Below are 22776 nucleotides of genomic sequence, written 5' to 3'. Positions count from 1 at the left end.
ATTTTTGTTATTAGGAAGAACTGCAAAAGAAGTATTATGATACAAAACAAGCCATTAGCAGTTATTAATATTGCATTTTATGTTTCTCCTCTTCTAGAGATAATTGATGACCTTGCTAACCTGGTGGAGAACACAGATGAAAGACTTTGTAATCAAACCAGACAAGTGAAAATGGTAGACACAAAATCGTCATCTTGTGGTAAGAGATCTGAGTTACATATGTATGCTTTTTTTAATGACCTTTTGGGGTTTTGAAGAAAGCTCTTACATAGTCTCTGACATAGTGAATTTGAGGGGTACATATAGGTTGTTTTATCCATCAGGCTGCTGGAAATGTAGAACTGGAACTCAGAGTAACAGAGAAACAGTTGTTTCTTAACATTGTCAAGAAGTAATAACTTAAGCCACGGAAGAGGTTATATTTTCGGTGGATAAAGCTTAGAATACTGTCATGGACAGAAACTTGGGAGATGACGACACTTAGGGACTGGGATGAGGCAAGAGAAACCAGTGAAGAAGACTGACGTAAATTAGAAGCAGATAGAGAACAAGGAGAGAGGAAAGTCGTGGAAATCAAGGGAGAAAAATATCAATAATTTGGAAGGGGATGGGTTAAGAAAATCAGGTTTTACAGAAAAGTGAAAGATACAGATTCCTGAAAAGAGTTTATTATATTTTATTAGGAAGTGACCATGAAAAGAGCAGTTTGGGTAGAGAAGTGGGACCTGAAGGCAGGAAGTGAACAGTAATATTAATAGAAGCTTGTCATATTTGTTATGGCACAGTAATATTCCTTCATATTCCTTCATCACTGTTCAGTTACTGCACATGGGGTTTTAAACTTTTCACTATGACTAGTAGTAATATGATGCATATTGTTCTTTTCTTACATGCAATTTCTTTGGGTTATGAAACCAGTATGATCATTAGTTCAAAGGGTATGAACAATTTAGAGACTTTCCCTCATCATACCAAATTGTGAAATACTCATTCCTTACCTAATATTTTTCTTATTATCACTGATTTTGAACATATTTCAGGTGCTTATTAATACTTTTATATACTATTCATATATATATATATTTTACTACCCACCTGTCTTATTAAGGAATGACTTAATCAAGGAATGACTTTTAATCTTCTGTCAATTCCTTATGGAGTAAACAGAGCCTATTGACTGTCAAATAGTTAAAGAAATTGTGTTACGTGAATATTAAGGCATACTACTGTAGAAGATGATATGATGGTGAGTGGGATAGACTTAGTGAAGACTCCTCAGATTGTAATTTTTCTCCCAGGGGTACCTAAAGGCTCAAGGTTACAATATTTTTAGAATAGAATAGTTCCATATAAGGATATAAAACTGTGTAGTGTATTAGGGTCTCAATGATTGGACAAAACTTACATAATTCCTCAATGTCTTCATTTCAAAAGGGATTGGTTAGATTTCGTGTCTAGAATGTAAGACCATATTCTCAGCTAATGAGGATAATGGTCAGTGGGGGGAGGAGGGACTTGCGTTAGGGTCTATATAAATCACTGTCCTGTTCTTTGTCTTCGGCTTTCCTACTCCTACAGGTGAGCCCCGCTTCTCGAGAATCGAATAAATCACTTTTCTGTCATCACTTTGAGAGGCCTCTGAGTAATTGATTTATGTGGGGACCTGAGCCATCCCACACAATGGTTAGATAGGAGCAAAGGAAAACTTACTGAACTTACTCAGATACTCAAATTGATATGTGACTGTATTAGTGTGGATGATTTCACCAGTGATGAAGATCCTATTCCTTCCATACCTGTCCTTCCTGTGTGATTTTCATTCATAATCTTCCATAAGTTCACCAGAAACTGATCCACCCAATCTGCTTCTTCATTTTCTCTTGACATCATGAGGTTTCTAGTGGAGCACATGAACTGTCTCTGTGTTCATATAACTGAGTCATTTTTATTTTTTTATTATGCTTTTAACATAATTTTATTTTATTAAATATTTTATCTTTTAATTTAATAAATTTATTTAAATTAGATTAAAATAATTTAATAAAATAAAATAACTTAAATATTTAGAATAGCTCTCATATTTATATATCTTAGATACAAAACTTCTTTCAAAGAAACTTGCTGCAGCAAAGCACTTTATTTTTTATATCACATTAATTTCTGAATATTTTCCCTCTTTCTTCTCTATATCCTCTTGATGATCTTACTTGATGATCCATGGCATCAGTTACCACCTTCATATTCTTTCTGCTTACTTTTGCAAACAGACTGTCATTTCATGCATAAAAAAACCCTCCTCCCTCCTTATCTCCTCTTACAATTCCTACTTTCCAAGGACTTTCCTGATTTCCCAAACTACTAGTCTTTCTCCCAAATTAACAGTGTGTGTGTACTTATCTTTGGTTATGTTGTTTCCCCCATGAAATATATGTTTCTTAAGAGTAAGGACTGTTTTATTTTTTCTTTCTATCTTTATCGGTAAGTGCTTACTATCAAGTCTTTGAGTTGAGAGAGTTTTCCTTTTTTCACATTTGTAAGCCCACTATATAGCCTCTGGCACTTTGGAGGAGCTGAATAAAGGACTATTGAGATGCTGGTTGAAACAATGTGAGTGCTTTGAGAACTGTGAGGTTTCTGAAGGTAGGGAAGATACCAAAGTGGAAACAAACAAACAAACCTTGGACCTTATTAATGAAAAAACAAAGGAGAACATGAGAAACGTCAGTAGCCATCCACCTATATCCATGCACATAGCTGGCGCTTAATAAAGGCTTCTTTCCTTTCTCTTGCATCCACTTTTGTCTTTCTGCTCACATTGCCGCTTTCCTATTTTAAAGCCCTCATTATTTCTAACCTGGTTTGACTAGTTCATTTCCCTAATCTTTTAGTAGCTCCTTATTACTTCCGGGATATAATATATGTATGTATGTGTATATACACACATATGTGACATGACATGACATGGCATGACATAACATAACATTAGTCTTGCCAGAATGGCTTGGTAAAGCACTACATATTCCCCTATTTATGTCTTTGCCCTGGCTGTTCCCCTTGTTTATAATATTTTCTTCCCCCTTTATTATCTTAGAATATCTATTTCCTTCACACCCCAGCTCATCCCCACTTTGTATACTCAGCCTTTCCTGATTTCTCCCTTTGCTAGTGTATTCCTCCTTAAAAGTACTTTGCCTATATATCTACACAGTACTTCTCTTGATGGAATGTAAATTTTGAGGGTAGGACTAATTAACTTTGTCCTAATATTCTTTTTTTCATATTTCAGTAATATTTTTCCCAGTTGCATGTAAAAACAATTTTTAACATTCATTTATTAAAATTTTGAGTTCCAAATTATCTACCTCCTTCCTTCTCCTAGCCCCTCCTGGGGAAGGTAAGCAATTTGATATAGATTACATATACATGTGCAATCATGCAAAACATATTTCCAGACTAGTAAAATTGTGAAAGAAAACAGAACAAAGAAAAACCATGTAAAAAAATAAAGAAATTGAAAACCAGTATACTTTGATTTGCGTTCAGATTCCATCAGTTCTTTCTCTGGAGGTGGATAGTATTTTTCATCTTGAGTCTTTTGGAATTGTCTTGTATCATTCTATTGCTGAAAAGAGCTGTCATTCAAAGCTGATCATCATATATTCTTGATGTTACTGGGGCTCTGCTCACTTCACTTTGCATCAGTTCATATAAGTCTTCCCAGGTTTTTCTGAGAGTGTCCTGCTCATCATGTCTTATAACACAATAATATTCCATTAAAATCATATACCATTCAGCCATTCCCTAATTGATGGTCATCCCTTCAGTTTCTGATTTTTTGCTACCACCAAAAGAACTGCTATAAATATTTTTGCACATATAAATCTTTTTCCTTTTTTTTTTTGATCTCTTTAGGATACAGACCTAACAGTGGTATTGCTGAGTCAAAAGTATTGTAGCTCCTTGGGCGTAGTTCCAAATTGTTTTCCAAAATGGATCATCTTTTCCTTGATTTTAAAACAGACCAACTTTACCCTTGTTTTAAAGAAGATAAGTAGGGTTTTTAAAAAAATAAGATTGAAAGTTTCAAGATGTTTTTCTTTTGCCACCCAGGTCACTTCTGGCTATCTCCTTCTAACCAGTAGTTAGTGTGTTCCCAGAGAATGCATACTGATTTTGATTTTTAATACTTTTAAATAAAAAATAAATAGGGAGGTAAATCTGCTGTGGATTTCAGAGTTCAGTATAAATGAGCAATATAAAAGTAGTGCTTTGAGCTGTCCATATAATTTCTATTAGTAATAATAGTCAAGATTTACAATTTATTTTATAAATTGTAAATGGCATTTTTCTGTCTTGCCAGTCAGATGTACATTGTATGTAGATGGGCAAGTATTCAATGATTCAGTGGTTGCTCTGACATTTTACCTACAGATCAAAGATATTCTTATAGTCAGTTCAGTCTCAACTTGACCTTTTCATGCATTTCATTTCTTAGAAAGGTTAAACTTCTTGTTGTCCTGAAAGAAGGGATTCAAATTCTTTTTTGCATTTCAAGAATTTTCTTTGGGGGAGGAAGTATCTAAAATTATATGTATTCTTAACCTATATTCTCAGATTTAATTTTTAAAAATAATATTTTCTTTTAGATAAATAATTTCCCAATGTGTTAAAATACTTTGGTATGCTGAGGAGCTCTTAAAGCTATAGAATAAATTATAATTTTAAGGGGTAATACTTTATATTTTGGTGAACAAAATTTTATTTAGATGTTTTCTGTTTTGTTAGCACATAATTTAGTGTCGTAGTTTCTGATACATTTCCTTTAACATATGTTAAAAATTCTTCTATTTCATTTTTGATCTAGGTAATCTGGTATATCCTTATTTCTTAAAAAAATTACATTAGGTTTATCAGTTTTATTTTTTAAGAGAAAACTGCATTTTTGTTAATTATCCTGATATTCTGTTTACAATAATATGCATATTTCTGTTGATTTTTAAAATGTATACTTTTGTGCTTTGGGGGTAGTAATAATGTATAATAAAATTGCTCAGTTCATCAGTAGAATCTTTTTCTCTTTTGTTCACATTTATGTTCAGTTATAAATTTTTCTCTAAAGACTACTTTATCTCTGTCTTACAAGCTTTATGTTATCTCATTGTTTGGCATTCTGTTTAATAGAGTCATTTGTTTTTCTGACTTATTCTTTGACCTACTCATTTACCTTAACTTAGTGTTTCATTGCCGAAGTCTTTTTGTGCAATTCACATTGCTTTACATTCAAATATTTAAGTGCTAGCTATGTTGTGTGTGTATGTGCATGTGCACTTAATATTATTTCAAAATCAGGAAGACTTCTGTACAAATTCTGCCACTAAAATATGCTGGCTGTTTGTACCTGGGCAAGTCATTTCACTTCCTAGTGCCCCAACATCTTTCTGAGACCATTTTGCATAGTAGTTGCTTATCTTCATTGGTAGGAGTTTCCTCACAAGAAATTCCCTGTGCCACTGAAACAAGAGTGGTCCTTAAACAATCTGTATTCCTTAAACATATTTCTTTTGGGGTTTATTTCTCATAACATTATTTTTTACTATTAATCTTGTGCTCTGGTCCATCATTTTAACTTTGTATGAATCTTCATGTTTCTTATATACAGAAAATTGCTGGGAGAAGTTTCCCAATTCATTGCTTAACTTGCTTCCATTTTATGAACAAAGTTAGTATGTTAACATTCACTGCAATAATTAAAAATTTGGCTTTCCCTTTATCAAATTATGTTTTCCTTTTTAAAAAGTGTTAATAATAGCTTTTGTTTTTACATAACAGGTATTTCTAGATTTCTAGTCCACTAAATTTAAACTCATTAAAAAAAATTTAAACTCATCATCCTTCCCCTCAAATGCTTCCTCTTTTCGACAGTATCACCATCCTTCCAGTGTCTCAGATTTATAACCTTGGTATTATACTGGACTCCTCACTCTTCCTCACCCCATATATCCAATCAGATGCCAAATCTTAATGTTTCTACCTCACCTTTTTTCTGACCCTTTAGTTTAGGTCTTTGTCACATCTCATCTAAATTATTGCAATAGGCTCCTAATTGATTGCCCTCTCTCATCTTTATTCGCTCTTTTCCTTTGTACACACTATTGCCAAATGATTTCCTTCAGTGCAGACTGGACCATGTGACTTGTCAACTCCAGTGGCTTCCTGTTGCCTCTAGGATAAATAAAAATTCCTCTGTTTGCTTTTTAGAACCCTTTTACAACCTGGTCCCAACCTATTCTTTCAGCCTCACTGGACATCATTTTCCTTTCCACACTCTGCAGTGCAATCAAGTTGGCCCTTTTCTCTCTGTTCTTCATACACACATGTTCTTCTTTGGTGCTTTACATGTGCTATCCTCCTTGCCTGGAATGCACTCCCTCCACATAATAGAGTCTCTCTATTCCTTTAAAATGCATCTCAAACACCATCTTTTGTTTGAAGCCACTCCTGATAGACTCAACTTCTATTACTTCCTTCCCAAACTATTTTGTATTTAACTACTTAGTATATGTTTTCATTTCTATATTTTTGCCACATATATTTATGTACGTACCTGTGGTTGCCCTCCCCCTATCATTAGACTGTAAGTTCATAAAGAGAAGGATTTTTAAAAATTCTTTATGCTATTTCCCTAGTACCTAGCATAGTAGGTATTTAATAAGTACTTGTTGATTGATCATCTGGTCCAGTCACCTTCCTTCTAGTGAGTATTATGATATTATCTCCAGTTTACAAATGAGGCAGCTGAAATTTGGAGGTGTTCAGTATTTGCTCAGAGTCACAAATTTTGGTGGTACTGGGTCCTAGAGGTAAAACTGCAGTCTCTTAAGTTGTGGTCTAATGTTGTTTCTCCTATGTCATCTTCTCACCTTTCTGCTTATATGATGAAAAGTTATATGTGAATGAAAATGATGGCAATTAACTATGTAAAATTGAAATCTTTGGTCTTGATCTTTTTTTAGTGTGCAGTATTGAAGTGAGCCCTTTGAAGCAAGCAGTCATGAGCACAAGCAGTAATCCACTTTGGGTATTTAGAAAACTCTTGTTTTCACCCTGTCCTGTACTTCCTTACTAAGGAATGATGCATCAGATGTTAATAGAAAAGTGTAACAAAGACTAAGCTTTCTCCTGGGGGTCTGGTGGCATCAATGTTTAATTAGCATTTGCTGTCTGTGTGCATGCTAATCAGGGAGTATTGAAAACTTCCCAGTTCAATTCTCTTCCTTTCCTTCCTCTTGCTTGTATTATCACATTCTTCTTGGTAACTGATCTTTAAGAAGGCACCAGTTCCACTTAAGTCTCTTGTTTCTAAAATCACCCAAGTCATCAAACGGGAGCAAATCTTTTCATTAGAGTTGTTCCTCCCCAATACTGCAAAGCATTCTCCCTGATCTCTGCCCTCCTTGATACTTAGTATCACTTTATATCAGGATGTGATGGAGAGCAGCTGGTATTACAAATATTTGAATCCTGTGGTTGCTTGTTTGATCACTGACCCATTAATCTGTCCACCTTTCCAAGCGCTCACCTCTTCCTCCTTCCTCTCTATTCCTTCCCCATCCTATCTCTATAGAATCTATGGCTTCTGATCCCTAATCATTTTCAGCCCCACCTTAGCATTCTATAAATCCCAGTTCCTGCCCTATCAGGGATCACTTGTTTTTACACTGATATAGCTTTGCTCCATCTGGGAATGAAAGGTGAAACAGGATCTAGAGTACAAGCTTGCCTTTCTTTTTCAGAATACCTAAGTAATCTTCAAGGTACACCCAAGTGTTGTGTTGGGCCTCTTAGCCAGTTGGGCTTTACTAAGCATTACTTGAAATTTTTAATGTTTATAGGGATTATTGCATAAGTAAGATCCCTGCTTTTACAATGCCTTAAGTTTTTACGAAATGATGAAAAAATAACTCTGACTTATGGAAGAATAATTGTCTTGAAATAAGAACCACAGTGACAGTGTCAGAGTAAGTGGGACAAAATTTTTTCTAAGGCTTATTAACCCAAGTGAAATGTGTGGCAGAACTGGTCTGACACATACTTTGAATAAATGGTGGCTCTCAGGGCAGAATAGTAAAAGAGATGCAGTTCTAATATTGGTTCTACCAATAACTATTGTTATTGGCCAAATTACTTAACTCTTGAACCTCAGTTTCCCCTTCTTTAAAATGGACAAAACAATTAATTCCCTGTCTATAACCATGCCACAGAATGACATAAAATAGATTAGAAAGTAGTGGAGAAATGGAAGGTAATCCTGGAATCATAGAACTGGAAAGGTCCTAGAAATCTTCTAGTTTGGTGTTATTTTTGTGATTTTAAGGGTTTTGAGCAGGACCCCATGTCTACCAAATATCTTCTGCCATATAAGTGAATGAAATTCCACTATTTGAAATTGATTTCTTCCGTTCTTGAAGGAATTTGGTTTCCTTGTTTTAAAAGGATCTTCATCTCAAGGCAAGCCCCTCTTGGAGGAAATACCGTAAGCCTTATTAACTAATTACAGAGTACAGATTTAGAGTTGATAACGATTTGAAATGTAATCTAGTCCAACTTTTTCATCTTGTAAGTGAGGAATCTGAGGCACAGAGAGGTTAGATGGCATGTCCAGGGTTACCAGGGCTGCATGTGGCAGATGGAGTTTGAACTCAGGTATTCTGACTACAAAACCAGCATTCTTTCTATTAGGGCAAGGCTCAGTGAGCTCTGACCCTCCACCTGTTTTTCATGGCCTTCAAGCTAAGAATGGTTTTTACATTTTTAAATACAATAAACATTTATTTTAAAATGTAAAAAAAGACCAAACCCAAACTATGCTTAGCTTTGAGACCATGCAAAAACAGACAGCCTGGGGACTGGGACAGTAAGATCATAGTTTTAAACCTGGAAAAGAATTGATGAAACTGAGGCCTGGAGAGTTTGTGATTTGTCCAAGATCACACAAGAGCTAAAATTCAAATCCAGGCAGTTACCTATTAGCATCATCTGAGCTGTGGAGCCTGCTCTTCCCAAATATAGATCCATCTCTCTGGACTCTTCTCATACCTTAGCCCAGGTCTGGCCTCCCTTTTTCCAGTCCCTTCTAATTCTCTTCTCCTTCAGCCTGAGGATCATAGGTAGTGTCTATTCAGAACCTAATTCTCCTTCTAGCATTCATTTTTATGCCCTTTTCCTGGGACAGCCTTGCTGCCCAAGCTTCTTCTTTTCTCTCCTTGCTGTTCTACTAACTTATGGTTATTATTCATTGCTTCTTTTTAAGTTTTTATTGTATTTTTTCTTAATTATGAGCACATCAACATGCTACACAAACTGATAATTATGTTATATAAGGAGACTATGAAACACATATGAACCTAAGGATATTACTGTATGGGCCTGAATATAGATTTCTCCTAAATATAGGTCATGTTATAAAATGAAATCTTTCTGTAAAGGAAAAAGATGACTATACAATGAAAATCAATCCTGGCTTTAAGCTATTTATAACATCTATCTATCTATCTATCTATCTATCTATCTATCTATCTATCTATCTATCTATCAATCGATCTATCTATCTATCTGCCTGTCTATCCATCCATCCATCCATCCATCTATCTATCTTATATTATTATCTCTTAGAATGATGTCCTGTATTTATAATAATGGGGTCATAGAATCATAGATTTCATACTTTAAGAGCCCTTAGAGGTCCTCTGGTCCAGTCTAGTTCATCTAGGCCAATCTCTCATTTTCCAGATAGGGAAACAGGCCCAGAGAAACAAATTAACTTGCTCATGATGGCAAAACTAGCAGCAAGAAGAAGCATGAAGTGCCTGCCTTCATGTACTGTCCTAAGTCCTGGTAAATGTCCAAGTCAAGATGTATACTCTGATCTTTCTGATCCTGCCTTCTTCCAAACCATACTGCCTCTTCAAGGTAGGTATTAATTTGGGAAAAGAGCACTTGTGCTGATAGTTCAACATTTGTGATCTCATTTCCTAGAGGACAGATTGCTTAAGTAGGGCCTTCTATGAGTGGAACTGAAGCTACATATGGCTTTCCCAAGGCTGAATCTTGAGGGGAGTCCATACTTCAACCAGGACAAGTAGCTTTATGAAACAGAACTGTGAGTTCAAGGCCATTGAATGAGGATCATAGGCCACTCTTTAGGATATGGACAAGATGGGGCAGAGTGTTTTCAGGGGAAAGAGGAATCAGAAGAGCTGTAGAAGAGAATTTGGAGGAGGCCAGTAATTAGGTAAGAAGTAATTAGGCGTGCAGCTTCTCTGACAGCAGCTGAACAGATCCTTGTATCCTCAGAGCGCTAGATGATCAGAATACTTCACAGAATCATAATTCCAGAGCTGAAGGGAATCTTATATACCATGGAATTCAATTAACATGAGGAAACTGAGTCCTAGAGTATGACTTGCCCTGGGTCTTCCAGGTAGTAAATACCAGACCTGGAACTCAAGTTCTAATCTATCAATTCAAATCCAGTGTTCTTTCCACTACACTGTCCTTGGGCCCATCCAGGATCTAAGAGATCATTCTTGTCACTTGGATCTCAGAGATCACTCAGGTCTCAGTGGTTACCCTTAAGCCTAGAAGTCATTTCAATAGAGCCCTAGGTAGATGTCTGATCACAGAAGGGCAGTGGGGCAGTGGTAGGATGTGTATCAAAGTAAAATTTTGGCAAGAGAAGGGCAGGGGGAAAGCTGTTTAGGTACCTGACTCTCTTGTCCATATCCATAGCCATGACCAGCAAGAGTCATTTGCCCGCTGTGAAAGATGATAGGAAGAGGGCAAGTTCTCCAAGAACTCTGAAGCCAAGATCATCTCTATTTGTTAATTCTCTAACTACACCAACATGGAAGACACAAGTCTCCAGCTGAGAACTTCAGACACATTTCTTCAGGAAGATCCCAGGAATGTTGTTGTTGTTCATTCGTTCACTTGTCACTGACTCTGCTTGCCCCCATGAACTACAATATGCCCGTCCCTTGTATCTTCCTATACCTCTCAAAGTCTGTTCAAGTTTGTTTTCATTGTTTCCATGATACTGGACGACATTATCTGATTTGATACTTTCCAGCAAAGAACCATAATCAGAATACTAGTACTGGAGGCATAGTTAGCATGTTTAAAGACTCTTTAGGGTCAGCGATGGATATAAGAGGGTAGTGTCAAGAAGAAAAAGAGGACCCAGCACGGCAAATAGGTAGCACAGTAGTAGGGGTAGATGTGGAGAGAGGAAGACAGGTGCAAAGAGAAACGAGAGGCAGCCAGACAAGATTAAGAATATAGTGTGAATAAAGCTTGGAAGGGAACACTGTATGTAACAAGTGTGCATGCATGTATGTTTCCCCAGCTCCTTATGTCTGTCCTGTGCCTGACCACACACACACACACACACACACACACACACACACACACACACACACACACACGCACGTTATCATTTTCCCTGCCTCTCCTGATTTGATAGGGGCCTGAGAATTTGTAGTTATGCTGTTAAAGAGGAGGAGTGAGGCCACATGAAGACCATTTGTGAATTTATAAATCAAAACCTTCTTGAAATCTAAAAACAGTTCAGAATTTTAAATGTTGGGGCAATTATTTGAGAGAAGTTGGGAATGAGAAAATATTCCTAAAAGAATGGTTCATTGAGAAAGAAAACACCCAATTACTGCTACATGATGTGCTGTTTAAATAGATAAAGCTTTATGGGCTTCCTTACCTGGCCACTTCACAGCTGTCATTAATCCTTCCTCCTTTTTTTTTTTAAATGCCATCTTTAGCTAAACTAAGCCTTATTCATTATTCCAGAGGCCAAGTGAATTGCGCAAAATATTCAGGGCAGCTGTATAATTTGGTTTCTAGGGAGGCATTTCAAAAAATTAAGTCACCAATATTTCTTAAAATAGTACTAAATTTTTTTTGGTGTTGTTTTTGTAGAGTAAAGCATTTCCAGGGCCCTTTGTTTTTCTCTCTCACTGGTCTCATTTATTCCTGTGGCTTCATTTATCACTTCTAGTAAGACAACTCCCATATGCAGCCCTAGCCTCTTATTCTCCAGTTCTCTATTTCCACATGCTTATAGGACAGCTTCACTTGGATGTCCTACAATTATCTCAAATCAAATAGCCCTAAAATCAAATTTATTATTTTTACACTGAAACTAGCTCCCCTTTCTGCCTCTTCATGTTTGGCCATTCGTTTGGCCACTTACTGCCTTAGTCAGTATAATTATACTGAGTCAGTATAATTATATAGGAGCCAGAAAAGCTAATGGAATCTTAAGCTATATTGAGAGATACAGTGTTTAACATTAGAGATTGCCTGTGCTTTACTCCTTGTCATGCCAGAATACCGTGTTCAGTTCTGGGCAGCGCTACATCCAAAGTATTATGGTGAAAGGCCTTGACTTAATGTTGTTTGATGGTCAATGGAAAGAAGTTACCCTTGAATACACAAAACTGAGGAAGGAGACATGATGGCTGTCTTCAAGTGTTCAGAGGATTGCCAAGAGGAAGGGAAATTATACTGTTCCTTTTAGCCCCAGAGGGTGGAGCTAGATGGCAAGGAAGTTGGAGGGGAAAAGTTTCAGCTTGAGGTAAGAGAAAACACAAAAATTAGAATAATAGAGGTGTTCAGTTGGGTGTGATATGAAGAAAAGGAGTTCTCTCTCACTAAACATCTTCAGGCAGAGACTGGATGACCCCTTGTGGGTATGTTTTAAATGTGATTTTTGTTCAAGTACAGATTGATTAGATTGCCTCTGAAGCCCCTTAAAGCTTTTGAGATTCTATGCTTTTCCTGATAGCCTGAATCTATATTCAACTTGTTTCAAAAATTATGTTTATTAAAACAAAAACAAAAACATGTGGATTATCTGTACATCCTTCTTTCTCATTCCCCAAATCTGACCAGTCATCATATCCTTTCAGTGCTTCTGTCTCTTCCATGTGCTTTTTCTTTATTCATCGTCACCAGTAGTTGAGGGTCTTTACCTTATGATTGTATTTCATCTAACTGTAATCATCTAACTGGTCTCTCTGCCTTTTGTGTCTTCTTCCTCCCTGATCTATCCACAATGGTAGCCAAATTAATCTTAAAAACTACTTTAATCTTGTCATATTCCTGTTGTTTCCAGTAGCTTCAGAATTCGAAGTCCTAACAATATACTGATTATGACAGATTTATTATCACTATATAAAAATATCACTTTCTTCCAACTGTCCTTTTATTTACAAGACACTTTTGCATAATGTCTTATTTGATCCTCACAATAATCTCTAAATGTGACATATTAGTTATGTTTAACATGAAGAAAACCAAGACTCAAAGAGATAAAGAAAAGAGCTCATGTTTTCAGGCTCATAGTTCAGCATTCTTTCTCTTAATTACAAATCTAAAGCAATAAGAATGCCAAGAAGTATAATAAATAGAATTTTATGGAGGTTATTGGAACCATGAACGCTACCTAAAAGTGGATTTTCTGGGGAAAAGGACTAAAATGAAAAGTTTATCCTGTCAATTATGAGAAATAAATAATAAAAATATTCTATTTTCATGGCATAACAACTTCATTTTATGGTTCTTTGAGATTATTAAAGCCTTTAATACTATGCTACATTTTCACAACTGTGACAGAAACGATATTAGTGAATCAAATTTCAACCACAGCATTTCAAGAAGTTCAAGAAGTGCCATGTTCTGTGCCTTGGGATTATGAAGAAAGTGATCCCTGCTCTCAAGGAGCTTATAGTCTAATGTGGGAGATAACATGCAAACAATTATGTAAAAACAAGATATATGCAGGATAAATTGAGGGTAATCCTAGAGGAAAAGCCCAAGTGTCAAGAGAGATTGGGAAAGACTTCTTGTAAAAGATAAGATTTTAATCAGATTAAAAGCCAACAGTTGGATACAGCCAGAGGTATGGAGCCTTATCCAAAGGAATCTGAAATGTGAGTTGGCTTTAAAGTCATTTAATCCTGAGATCTTCACCCCTGATTTACCAGTTTTGAGTCATACTGTTTAGTGAATTTGCAAGCAACATTTTGAATGGAAAGGAAGCATTTTTTTTTAAATAATAGGAAATGAATAATTTGGAAAATGCTAACATTATAAAATACTAGCATGCTTTGATTTGTTGAATTGTCTAGATAAAAAATGTTTCCCCCCTGAGATTCGTGAATTTTTATAATCTTTTCCTTAATTGGTGAGATTGATTAAGTCGACCAAAACTAGAACATTGATTCCTAAAGCTCTGCAATGTTTTGGTACTTTGAATGAGGGAAAAATGATGCTTTCCATTTGGCTTCCCCCAACCTTTCCCCCTGAACTCCACCTCTACCCTTATTTCAAATCTTCCAGTTCTTATAAAAAAAAAAAAAAAAAAGAAAGAACTGCTTAAGGCCTGGTTATTTACCTAATAAACTGGCTGTTGTATTGCCTGGGAAATGCTTACATTTTTCAGCCAAGAAATCCTAGTAACAGGCAAACAGAGGTCTAGCAGTCAGGTCTGAAGAAACAACAAGATGAAGGTCAGCTAATATCACCATTATTCTCTTTCCTGGTGGCCATGACAGCAGTGGGGTTTATTTGAAGATCCCAGACTCAGAATCATTGCTTGCATTGTTAGCCTCCCAAGTATTTTAGTCTGTGCCAACAGTTTCGGATATTAATGTATTCTAGAGATCAGTGAATGAAGAATTCCTCTGCACTTTTTTCTTTTTTTAATTTTTTTTCCTTCCATACACTTTGTTTGCAGTGTCTTTGTCTGCCAGACGTTGCTGGGCATTTCTAATGAGAAAGCAAAGAATTGCAGAAGGAAAAAGCGAAGGGGGAGGGAGGGAGAGAATAGGAGAGGAAAATAGGGCGTGTTTAGCACTTTAACAGTAAGGTGACATTTTTACAAGCTAGTCAGGTGCACAAGGCTCATTCAGGGAGGGCATTGGTGATGCAAATACAGAGTGAAAAGCTCATTTTTTTGGACACGTCTAACTCATTGATTAGCTTCCTGCAACAAAAAGTACTTTTATTTTTGAACACCATTTTCCCTGCAGGACACCCTGCCTCAGCACTGCTTTAGTATTCAGCCAACTTCATTACTGCAGCCACCTCTCAGCCCACCCTGGGCAGCTGCGAAAAGGGGGAAAAATTAAAGCAATTCATACTCCTGGTGACTTATTGCTGCAGAATAATTGGTTTCTGTTTGCAAAGAACATTATCACAGCAAAGCCCAGAAAACAGAAAAGCTTGTCTGAAGAAGGGCTGTTGAGAAAGGAACTTGCTAGTGAACGTATTTATTAGATTGTAACAGAATGTGTAGAAATAGAGTTTACTAATGGAAAAATCAAGCACATGAAAAACAATTTACCCAACTATTATTTTGATAAATCTGAGGGGTTTTTTGTAGTTTAAAAGTATAAATTTGCTATTTCAATACTAGGATTTGTACCTAGATTTTTGTATGTGTACTTACATACACATGTATTAACATATTCGTTGATCCCTCATGGAAATGTTAATGAGACTAAACCAGTTAAAGAGCTCCCTGCACAGTGCTGTGCTTTGGGTAAGGGTGGAATGAAATGCAGACCCTCTGAAGGCTTCTCTGACACACAAGAAGTCCCTTTGTTTCCTGTTTTATAAACCAGAGGCATGTCGAAAATTGCAGAGAAAGTGAGAGGGGGCTGAAGAGTTAGTCCTGGAGACTTGGCTTTCGATATTAAATAGAGAAAAATTATTAGACGGTTGTTGGTGCCTGCATTTGATGGGCCGTGGTATGTTTTGAAGTTCTAAAGGAAGGTGCTCTGAAGATGTAAGCAGGATCTGTCTTTCATTTGGACTTAATTAAGAAACTTGCTGGCTTTGTCTGTAGGGGGCCCATTACGTGCAAGCTTCAACCCCCTCTGAATAGGGGCTCAGCCTGGAAAGTGTATACATGCCATACTGCCTTTGTGTTATGTTGCCAAACTGGAGACAGTAGCAAGTGCAAGCTAGACTTGCCAAAGGTCATCCCTTGTTGTTCATAAATGTGAACTCACATCCCAAATAGAAAGCTAAAAGCAAGTGTACGGGCATTTTTTACAGACCTAGAACTAATGAACTTTTCTATTTAGTGAATATAGTAAACCAAAAAATCACAGAGAGTTAGAAAAGAGTTTGTCATGTTTTCCAGAGCTTACCTTCTCTGATGATAATCCAGGAGCAGGAGTAAACTGCTTGGCAGATATTGGACCTGGAGCAGGAGGTGGCTCTATCGCTTGTTGTACTGGGTGTGGCATAGCGTGGAAATGTCTTGGAAGCCTATAGATTGTATATATACTCCTTAAAGAATGTAGACGTGTGCCCCAGAGAAAGATGAGGGTACTTCTGGGGGTAGGTAGGACTACAATTCACCACTGCTAGTTCCTTTTTCATATTTTGTGTCTGATAGCTCAAGCAGTTCAGAGTATAACCCAGTCCATGAGACTTTCTTAAGAGACATTCAAAACATAGGGGAACAAAAAATTAAAACACAGAGGGAAGAAACATTCAAGTAACTATTTCTCAGGGTTTTACTGTAATACCCTAAAGAGATCTCACCCAGCCCTCTGGCTTTCTCTCTCAGTTCTACTGTCATAGTATTCAGGGAAAATTAGGACTGGGCTATTTCTGATTCTGCAACATGCCTCAGAATGGGAGGGTCTGGTGCCCTCATTAGGGCTATAGACAGCATCTACTACTGTCTTGCTCTCTGTCCAGCCTCCCTGATTGTGCTAACTCTGGTAGATCAGGGGCCATTTAATCCCTGCTAATTCACATAAAATAGGACAGAGAACAAACAGTCTTTGCTTAAGGATCAGAGATTATTTTTTAACACTTCTTGTTCAATGGTGCCCTTTTTTTTTTTTTTTTTTGCAAGCTCCCATTAATCCAGATTCTGGATCTTTCCTGCCTAGGTTTTGGTGCTTGTCTGAACCTATGACACCTGTCTTTTCCTACTTGTATTAGTAGTCCTGGAGTCAGCCCTATCTACTCCTCATACTAAACACACTTTGTTATTTGGACCATGATACTTGTCAGACTGTTCCTGCTTGCTGGAGTCCCCAAGTCCTGCCTAGTTTCATTCCCATTTCCCCTAGGGCCCTCCTATGCCTAAAGGGACCAAAGCCATAGACCTTCTTTTGCTCTCTTTCCTTTCTTCTTTGGTGTGTTTTTCTCTCTTTCCCCCATTCCCCTTCTCCATCACCTTTTCTCTCTACCTGTGTCCTTCTCTGTGGTTCTGTTTGCTTATACCTTTCTGAATATTCCACAGCACCTAAAAGGCTTCAACACCTACTGACAAATTTATTCTGCCTTTTTATTTCATCTTTCTTTTCCTGTCAGTCTGTTTCCTTCCTACCTTACCACTCACTGGCCACTCACTGTTTAAAAATATTTTTGAATTTAGTGAACAGCTTTTTACATCTCTTAAAAATTAAGTGGCTTGTAATATTTTTATAATTCATTTTACAAAAACCAAATTATAATATTCTAAACTGCTTTTTTGTGACTTTTGTTCCTGCTCCCCTCTTCCCCACCTGAATCAGTGGTTTTCAATAGAATGAATGTTAATATTTCCTCAAAATAACCCAGAGAAATAGAAGTTTCTGGAATTATTAGGTGATTTAAAAGGAAATAAATATCTCTTCAAATGTATTTGGTCTTACATCTATCATATATATACATACATATGTACATACATATAGATAGATAGATAGATAGACAGACACACACACACACACACACACACACGTATAAAGTTGTGGGCCTCCAAAACTGAAAGGGCAGACCTTAGCCATTTGATAATGTCAAGGTCTGTAGTAAGGAGGCTTTTTTTTCTTAAGTTTCCTCTTGACATACAGGAACTATGTGGACAATATTGACATCTGTGTTTTAAGTAGTTTTGAGGTGGCTTTAACTCAAACAGTTATAAATATTATAAATCTTTAGATCCTTCTAATGGGTTCTCCTTATAAAAAGGAATGAAACAGAACTAAAATTTATTCTACTATAGATTAGTTTCCTCAGGAAAGTTAGTAAATTGAGTTGGTTTATGATGGAAAAAGTAGCTAAGAAGCTGACACACCCATCATTATCCATCCTTTCCCTCTTCAGATGTCCTGTCCATTCCCCTGCACACAATGTAGGACTAAGGCCTTAAACAAGGGATCCAAGAGAACTGTGGACAAGAAACATACAATGGTGTGGGATAAATTTCTTTAGCATAAATAGCTGTCTCCAAGGGTGACTGGTGTGAATGGATTCCTGCTGTGTGGGTCTCTGTGCCTACACAGGAGATCTATGGCTTTAAGGGCCCTGGTCCCACCCCCTGGGCTGTGTAAGTTCTGAGGCTCCCCTGCCAGGCTTGGTGAGCAATCCCCCTGTGGGCCTCCTCTTTCCTTTCAAGCTGTGAGTGGTAAGGAGCTCAGTGACAGCTCCTCTTTCATTTCACTTTGCAAATCCCAGTGCTGCTCCTGGGGCTTTCAAAGGGAAAGCATAAGACATTCTACTTGTTCTGTCCAGCAGGACAGGACCTAAGGTCACTCAAGCAGTAAGCCTGAGGAAGGCCTTCTCTTTTGCATTGGCATGTAATAGAAATTCCCTGGAATGACAAGGGAACCCCAAATTGCCACTTCTCCCATCCTTAATATCATCCACCAACTCAGGAACCTTTGTTGTCTTTGGAACTTGTAGCCTTGTCAGCATAATTCTTTTTTCCTTGTTCTAGTTACAGTCTCTAAGTGATTGTGTATATTTGATCTGTCACTGTCAAGATTGTGGATATTTTGCTGCTTCTAATCTTCATCTATTCATTTCTCTTCTCCGTGGGGAAATGTAGAAAATAAACTTACCCCAGAGCTTTCTGAAGCTCCCTACCTCCTCGACCATCCCCCTCTCCAGTAAAATAAAGACAGCAGAAGTAAGGACTTATAGTGCATTGTCAAGTTCTTGACAGGTATGAACTTCAGGGTGAATTTTTAGCAGTAGCTTATATTCCCATTAATCATCTGTTTAGTATAGAAGTATAAGGGTTGGCACATTCTTAGTATTATAAAATTGAGAACCCATCCCATAAGGCTGTATCAGTGCTGGGTAATATTTGTACCTGGGCAAGGTTCTGAATTCAGAATGTCCATTATCCCCTCACTCACAGTATTTGCCATGGCATTATTGAGTACCTTTGGACATATTTTGTAAGTCTTAGAGTTCTCATTAGGTAAATATGAAATAGATATTGCATTTGAAAATACTTGTTTTCACAGTCATTTGTAAATCCTTGTATTCTACAATGAATGGCTCATCATTTCATATAATGTTATAATATAACATCTTTGAGGAATATGAAATAGGACTTAAAAGGAAAATTTAAATGATTTAGATTATTTTGAAAAATAAAAGTCAAAATGATACTTAATGTAAAATATGTCTAAGGGAATATGATATTAGTAGTTCAAGCTTTAAGAGCTGCTGGGATTGAAATATAAAAGGTGCATGATGGGTATCAGAAAGGACTTCTTGTGCACAAGAATTTTTATCATAGAATCATAGCTCTAGAGCTAGAAAGGACCTCAACTATCATCTAGTCTAACCCACTTCGTTGTAGAGACAGAAGTAGAAGCCCAGGGAATTTAAGTGATTTGGACAAGGTTACCCTGGTAGTAAGTTTCAGAGGTGGGCCATGAACCTAGGTTCTTTCACTGAAGAGCCAATGCTTATCCTCTGGATTAGATGTTAGAAGGGCTCATTTTTTTGAAGAGAGGGAAGAGAGAACTCTAGTGAAAGGGAGCAAGTACTAAGAGCTTCTGAAGCAACTAAAAATGCAACTTAGGAAGAAAAAAATATTGCAGAAACACGTATGTGGTCAGAAGTGAAGCGCTTGAAGGAAGAGGAAGAGGAGGAGGAGGAGGAGTAATATAGGAATTGGAGAGAAAGACCCTGAACTATATGCCATCATTCAGGGTGGGGTCGAAAGTCTTAATGCAAGTACTAAAGGGGAGCCTAATAAGATAAAGGAGTTGAACTAGATAGACTCTAAGGTCTTTTCCAAGTCTTTGATCCTATGAAGAGAAGAAATACAGTGGTAATAGTAATACCAATAATTATCATTTATATGTGCTTTAATACTCTGCAGGTCCCTACAGTAGCCCTGTGAGGTAGGTGCTGCTATTATTTTGACTTCACAAATGACTAAACGAGGTTGGCAAAATTGAATGACTTGACTGCAGCCATTGTCAGAGATGGTATTTGAGCATAGGTCTGTCTTGACTCCCAGTCCAGCATTTTTTCTATTACATTATTTTGAGGCATTGATTGGAATCAGTGCATCAAGCATATATTAGATATGTGGGAGTAACTGCTAATAAAGCAAAGAAGAAAAAGAAAAAAAGAAATTTGGCATATTTTACTGGCATTTCACTCTGAGTTTTTAAATAGAAGCAGAATTATATAATAGCAATAAATGAAGGCAGGCAGAAAAAAGTACAACTCTTAAAGATAAATTTTTCGCAAGGATTAATTATATAGGGGAGATAAGTAGCTTCCTGTCTAGTGAGTATGCTCTTTATAAATTAGATATAGAATTATAAATTCTAATTAAGAGGAAAGGTAGGCATTATGTGTTTTTTTGAGTGTACGTCTCCCACAACCTAATAGAGTACTTTATCAGTGTTTGCTGAGTGAATTAATGATGGCTATATACATCTTCACTGTGATCCAGAGACTTGGTAAATAGCAGAAAATTCAGTGTAAGCATTTGGAAAAATGAATATAAATGATCTATTTTTAAAAAATCCAGAATAAATGTTCTAGAACTTAAAAAAAAACCTGAACTTTGTTATTTTCTAATCAAGTAGGACAAGATTAAAGATACAGGTTATGTAAGTCACTTAACTTCTCTGTATTAGGGCAGCTGGGATGTAGGGTGTTTTCAGGGAACACTAGTACCTCTGGTGTGAAGGCTGCTGTGCCCTTTTCAGGACTGCTTTCAACTTTTAATGTCCACCTGTTCCACCTAACTCTCACCTGTGACTCCAAGAAGCTGTACCATCAGCAGTGGCCATACCCTGGTAAACCATTCCAGCAGGTGGGCTAAATCAGGTTGAGGGGAACCACAGGACCTCAAACCCATTGGTGAGTTAAGGGATGTCTACCCCAAGCATGTGAAGACTTCTTCTGGGGGAATGGAGAGATGAGAACAGTTTGTTCCAGTGGCCATGAAGGCAGCTGAAGGAGGTGCTATGGAGTGTTTAGAGCTTGGTCAGACATCGAGGACGTCAAGGTCGTCCACTGCATCTTGAGCCATCACCCACTCATCTTGATTCTACCCTGACACTGGACTGTGATGACTCCGGAAGAGAGAGTGAGGCTGATGACTTTGTGCAACTCTGCCTCACTTAAATCCAATTTACGCATCAATCAAAAGGCATCACTCATAACATTTTACCATTTTTACCTATCTCAAAGTCCTGTGGTGAGATGCAGGTAACAAAGCAGCAGGTACAGATGTACTGGGAGCTGTAGTCACAGTCCTGCACAAAGCCGGCCCAGGTCATAGGGTCTTCTCTTTGGAAGCAACAGTAGGTTTTGGCAGCCCCTGGGTGTCTGAGCAACCTTTTAAGAATCACACTGCTCACCTCCTGGTATGAAGAAGGAGCTAGAAAAGATGCCTAAAAATTGTCTGCTTACCCAATGCTGGCCTGATTACTGCGGCAGGTGGGGATCTCACCCTGTGGTCAAAACACAAAAAAATATACAAAAACAAAGATGATTCCACTCATCACTGGCACACAAAATGTATGCACACTTATAGGCAACACAAGATCAAGTAGGCCTGAAAGTCGAACAGCGCTTGTTACAAGAGAACTCAGCAGGTATCATATCCAAATAGCATGCCAAGTGAAGCAAGGCTGGCAAATGAAGGCCGACTTACTGAAGTTGGAGCTGGATACACGTTTTTCTGGAGTGGTTTCAATGAAGAGGAGTGCTGTGAAGCAGTGAAGTAGGTTTTGCAATCAAAATTAATCTAGCCAACAAATTTATACCTACCTAAAAGATTGAATGACAGGCTCAGTACAATGTGATTGCCACTTGTAGGAAAACATCATGCTATTATCATTGCCTATGCTCCCACCATGACAAATCCTGATGAAGTCAAAGAAAAATTTTATGAAGAACTGATGACCCATATCATCAATGTGTCAAAAGAGGACAAACTTATTATTCTGGGTGACTTTGATGCTAGAATAGGTTCAGACTATCAGACTTGGCAGGGAGTCCTAGGGAGGTGTAGAGTTGGAAACAGCAACAGCAATAGTCACTAACTGAAGAACTATGTGTCTCCTGACCCTCTCATCACTAACACTCTCTTCCCTTTACCTAAATACAATAAAACTTTGTTTATGTATTGTTGCAGCAAACATTGGCATTTAATAGACTATGTGGTTGTAAGGAGAAGAGACAGACAGGATATGAAAGTGACAATGGCAATGTGGGTTCCAATCAGTCCAGAGTGTTGGACTGATCATAGACTTATCCTCTCCAAGCTAAATATTTCACATTCAACAAAAGTGGAATTCCCAAGGCAAAATTACTGACAGAAGAATTAATGTCAACATATTAGAGCTTTTCTCTGAGAGGGAACAATTTGTTACTAACTTGGAGGGAAAGTTGAAACAACACACAGTTACCAACAGTTGAGCAGAAAAG

The 22776-nt window shown here is 37.3% G+C and overlaps 1 protein-coding gene across 1 annotated transcript in view; it reads left to right on the top strand.

Moving 5' to 3' along the window:
• Positions 1–11344, top strand: part of STX8 (syntaxin 8) — a 188351-nt gene extending 177007 nt beyond the window's left edge. The window contains exons 7-9 of the mRNA XM_072641065.1: positions 98–199; positions 9790–9969; positions 10789–11344. Of these exons, the coding sequence (XP_072497166.1) occupies positions 98–199; positions 9790–9969; positions 10789–10928 (422 nt within the window). The 3' untranslated portion in view covers positions 10929–11344. The remainder of the gene's footprint in view (positions 1–97; positions 200–9789; positions 9970–10788) is intronic.
• The last annotated feature ends 11432 nt before the right edge of the window (positions 11345–22776 follow it).

The sequence above is a fragment of the Notamacropus eugenii genome, chromosome 2 (genome assembly GCF_028372415.1).
Source record: "Notamacropus eugenii isolate mMacEug1 chromosome 2, mMacEug1.pri_v2, whole genome shotgun sequence".
Lineage (NCBI taxonomy): Eukaryota > Metazoa > Chordata > Mammalia > Diprotodontia > Macropodidae > Notamacropus > Notamacropus eugenii.
The sequence above is the reverse complement of the archived record's forward strand: the minus strand, read 5'-3'. Positions and strand labels throughout refer to the sequence as shown.